The sequence below is a fragment of the Scyliorhinus torazame genome, chromosome 6, assembly GCF_047496885.1.
Source record: "Scyliorhinus torazame isolate Kashiwa2021f chromosome 6, sScyTor2.1, whole genome shotgun sequence".
NCBI classification, from domain to species: domain Eukaryota; kingdom Metazoa; phylum Chordata; class Chondrichthyes; order Carcharhiniformes; family Scyliorhinidae; genus Scyliorhinus; species Scyliorhinus torazame.
The window spans coordinates 270,974,887-270,978,041 of NC_092712.1; the positions used below are offsets into that span (position 1 = coordinate 270,974,887).

The following is a 3,155-nucleotide window of genomic DNA, read 5'->3' on the forward strand; positions in this document are numbered from 1 at the left end:
TGCCTTCTCTGCTCCCTGCACCTCCTCCTCCATCCCCGCTGACAAGAGCCCAGCTCCGCCCACCTGGACCGACCCTCGGGCATTGGGAGCTGGCCCATCACATCTGCCTTCCTATTGGCTCAATGAGCGGGGTGGGGCGGGAATGTTCGCACTGGGCCGTCCCTGATTGGATAAGCAAGCCGCCAATCATCTCCCTTTGCAGCTATAAAGCGCAGCGATCTCCACACTTACTTCAGTGTGAATTTTGCACCTCTGGAGGCAAGCGGTGGAATCTTAAGCTGCGAGGGGGGATAAAAATCAGATTTTATTAAAAAAACGTCAAGGTTTATATTTATTTTTAAAAAATATTTTGTATTTGTCTTCTGTCTTTGCAATTGTAAGGCAACATACTTGCAGAATCATCTGCATTGTTAGTTCCAGTAAAACGGAAGTGTTATTTAGCGGCGTAATGAAAGCAGTGAGTGATGTCCCTGCTCTGAAGAAGGCAGGCTGCGGTGAGATGACATTGCATTGCCTGTCGGAGCGCAGCCTGAGCATCGCCCGCTGCAAGATGGAAGAGGACTCCCTGGATCTGCAGTACGACATGAAGGATTGCTACTCCAAGCTCAAGCAGCTGGTCCCCACCATCCCTCAGAACAAGAAGGTGAGCAAAGTGGAGATCCTACAGCATGTGATCGACTACATCCTGGACCTGCAGCTGGCTCTGGAAATGCACCCGGCTCTGGTGAGAGCGCAGCCGGCCATCTGCCCCACGGCGCCCCGAAATCCTCTGACAGCTCTCAACACGGACCAGGTATTTTTGTTTTTTATTTTTTTTATTTAAAAAGGGACCGTCACAAAACTTCACTCAAAAGCGAGATCTCCCGAGTAGCAATTCCTGCCTCCGGTACTCCTACAAAGGAGGCGCGCGCGGGGGGGGGGGGGGAATAACCATATTACAAAATAAAACCTATTGTTATCTATTAACTTCAGCCATTTCATCTTCAGAGCTAAGCATTTTTTTAATGTCAAATGACAAAACTACCCGTATTTCCCTCCCGTTTTCCATCCGTGCGGTAGAGGAGAGGCGACATTCAGGCTCACCCTTTCTCATTGTGTGCTCCCCACACTACCAGTGGGAACTCCTGCAGGATTGCAGGCATGTGACAAGTGTGTGTGTGTGTTGATGGCATGTTCCCAGTGAAATGTTAACGGCACCGAACTGCTGGGATTGCTGGATGGATGCCTGCACTGAAATACATCAGCATCCACTCCTGCGCGATGTTGCGACCCAGAAATCCCAGATTAAAGTGATGCAGCTTCATTTTTAAAAAATGTTTACATATTGAGGTGTGATTATACCTTTGGAAACACATTACTGCCGAATGTATTACAACAGGAAACGTGATTATTTCTGTGGCCTATTCCTTATTTTGCTGGGTGGAAACTATAACTGGAACCAGGCTGGAGAGAGTGAGATATGTTAGCGTTGAAAACCAGTCCCATTCAATTCGGCCCTTGAGGGGGGGGGGGGATGGGGGATATTTTAAAACCCGTCTCTTAATTCTGGTGTTGTTACGCATCGTAAATGTTACAAAACAGCACATGCATTTCGATATGACGACGTGTAATTCTCGGCATTGTATTTGTAAAGTGCTTCTCAAAATGTTTTCGTCTTCTTGCCAAAGATAAAATGCAACATGCCAGGAATATTCAAAAGTTTTTTTGTATGTGTTTTGCAGGCTGGGTCTAAAGTCAGAAGACCAGAAGACAGTATTCTGTGCCGCTGATGTGATGCGTGAGGTGAGCCATTATTTAATATTTACTTTCGCTTTTAAATGACGCGTCAATTTCTAGCCTTAGAAGTAAACGTTGCCGTTTTAGTGTGTGTGTGTTAACTGTACGAGGAGCGTGCAGCTGTCCCTGGTTTGAAGTTCGTACGGTTGGGGATAGAGCTGCTGACTGACCCTGATTTGTTTTGGGTTACTGATCAAGCATGCCTTGTGTTGTGTCGGTGGCGCCAGTCAGTCTGGAGTAGTGTTTCACACACCCCCTCTGTTCATTCTTTTTCTTATACAGGTGTGCCCGAGAATCGCTCGCACACGCACGCACAGACCAGAGAGGGGAAAAAGAGGAAAGGGGGGGGGGGGGGGAAGAAAAGGACAAAAAAATCTAATCCTTGCTATCAACGCCAAAAACCTGTCCAACGGATCCCACCCTGAGCGAGGGGTTTCTGCCAAATCACTACTTATCTCTCTACTGCTCACAAGCGTTACAACCACAAAGAGCTCTGATCTTGGGACATTTGGGGTGGGGTGGGGGGGGGGAAAGGAGGGGTGGGGGGCTAAATATTTGAGTGACGTCGCCAGGCTGGTCGGCGGCTCGTTGGAAGAGACCAGCGAAACCCATCTAGGAAAGACGTAGAAAGTTTCATCGACTAAAAAGCAGCTGATTACTGACGCCCTTTACTAATGCAGCAGAATCTTCCAGATGTTCTGTCGTGTTTTAAATAGAAGACTGGTTTGGGCCAGGGAAGTGTGGATTCGCCGCTTTTTTATTAAAAAAAGAAACAAATCTTTTAAAAAGTCACATTGTATAGAAATAACAAACGCGGGATGGGCGGCGAATCTTAACCTGCTGTACATATTCAAGATGTTCTTTATGAGTGTACGTGGAAATGTATATGCTTTAATAGATCATTGTAATTATAAGATATTTTTTATTAAAAAAAAAGATTTTTGTACAGTTTTACACTTTCTTTCATTCCTCCCGCCACTTCGACTGAAAGCGATGTACACAGAAGATAAATCGTGTTTAAAAATAATTCAAGTGACCCGACTAAAAATGGTATGGTTTCCTCAGCCTGAGGCGGCACTTTGCTGATAAAATTGCTGAGTACTTGAGGCAATTTGGGGGGGGGGGGGGGGGGGGTGTATCCGAAATGAGCATAATTTCATATTCAGTTTGTTAACTTCGTTGCAAGTTCAACCTCCTGTTTGCGGTTTCTGACTGATGCAATTTCATTTTAGTTCCCTCCCCAACGTTTCAATTCAGTTTGTCGATGTCCTTGGCTCTTGGAGGCAGGGATGCGGGAAAATTAAAAACAAAACAATTTTCAGCTGACTGTGGGGTGGGGGTGGGAGACGTTCATTGAGACGATTTGTTATTGAAACTGT

General features: G+C 46.1%; 1 protein-coding gene across 1 annotated transcript; it reads left to right on the plus strand.

The window, feature by feature from the left end:
* Window positions 1-243: 243 nt before the first annotated feature.
* On the plus strand, window positions 244-2,727 carry id4 (inhibitor of DNA binding 4). The gene is made up of 3 exons (XM_072509699.1): window positions 244-793; window positions 1,722-1,782; window positions 2,059-2,727. Exons 1-2 carry the CDS (start codon window positions 449-451, stop codon window positions 1,767-1,769), a joined length of 393 nt encoding a protein of 130 aa, XP_072365800.1. The 5' UTR covers window positions 244-448; the 3' UTR covers window positions 1,770-1,782; window positions 2,059-2,727.
* Window positions 2,728-3,155: the final 428 nt, after the last annotated feature.

Excerpts from the sequence above, each read along its gene's own strand:
- id4 (XM_072509699.1), top strand. The coding sequence starts at position 449 with ATGAAAGCAGTGAGTGATGTCCCTGCTCTGAAGAAGGCAGGCTGCGGT. Across the intron at positions 794-1,721 it reads CAGCTCTCAACACGGACCAG|GCTGGGTCTAAAGTCAGAAG; the intron begins GTATTTTTGTTT and ends TGTGTTTTGCAG.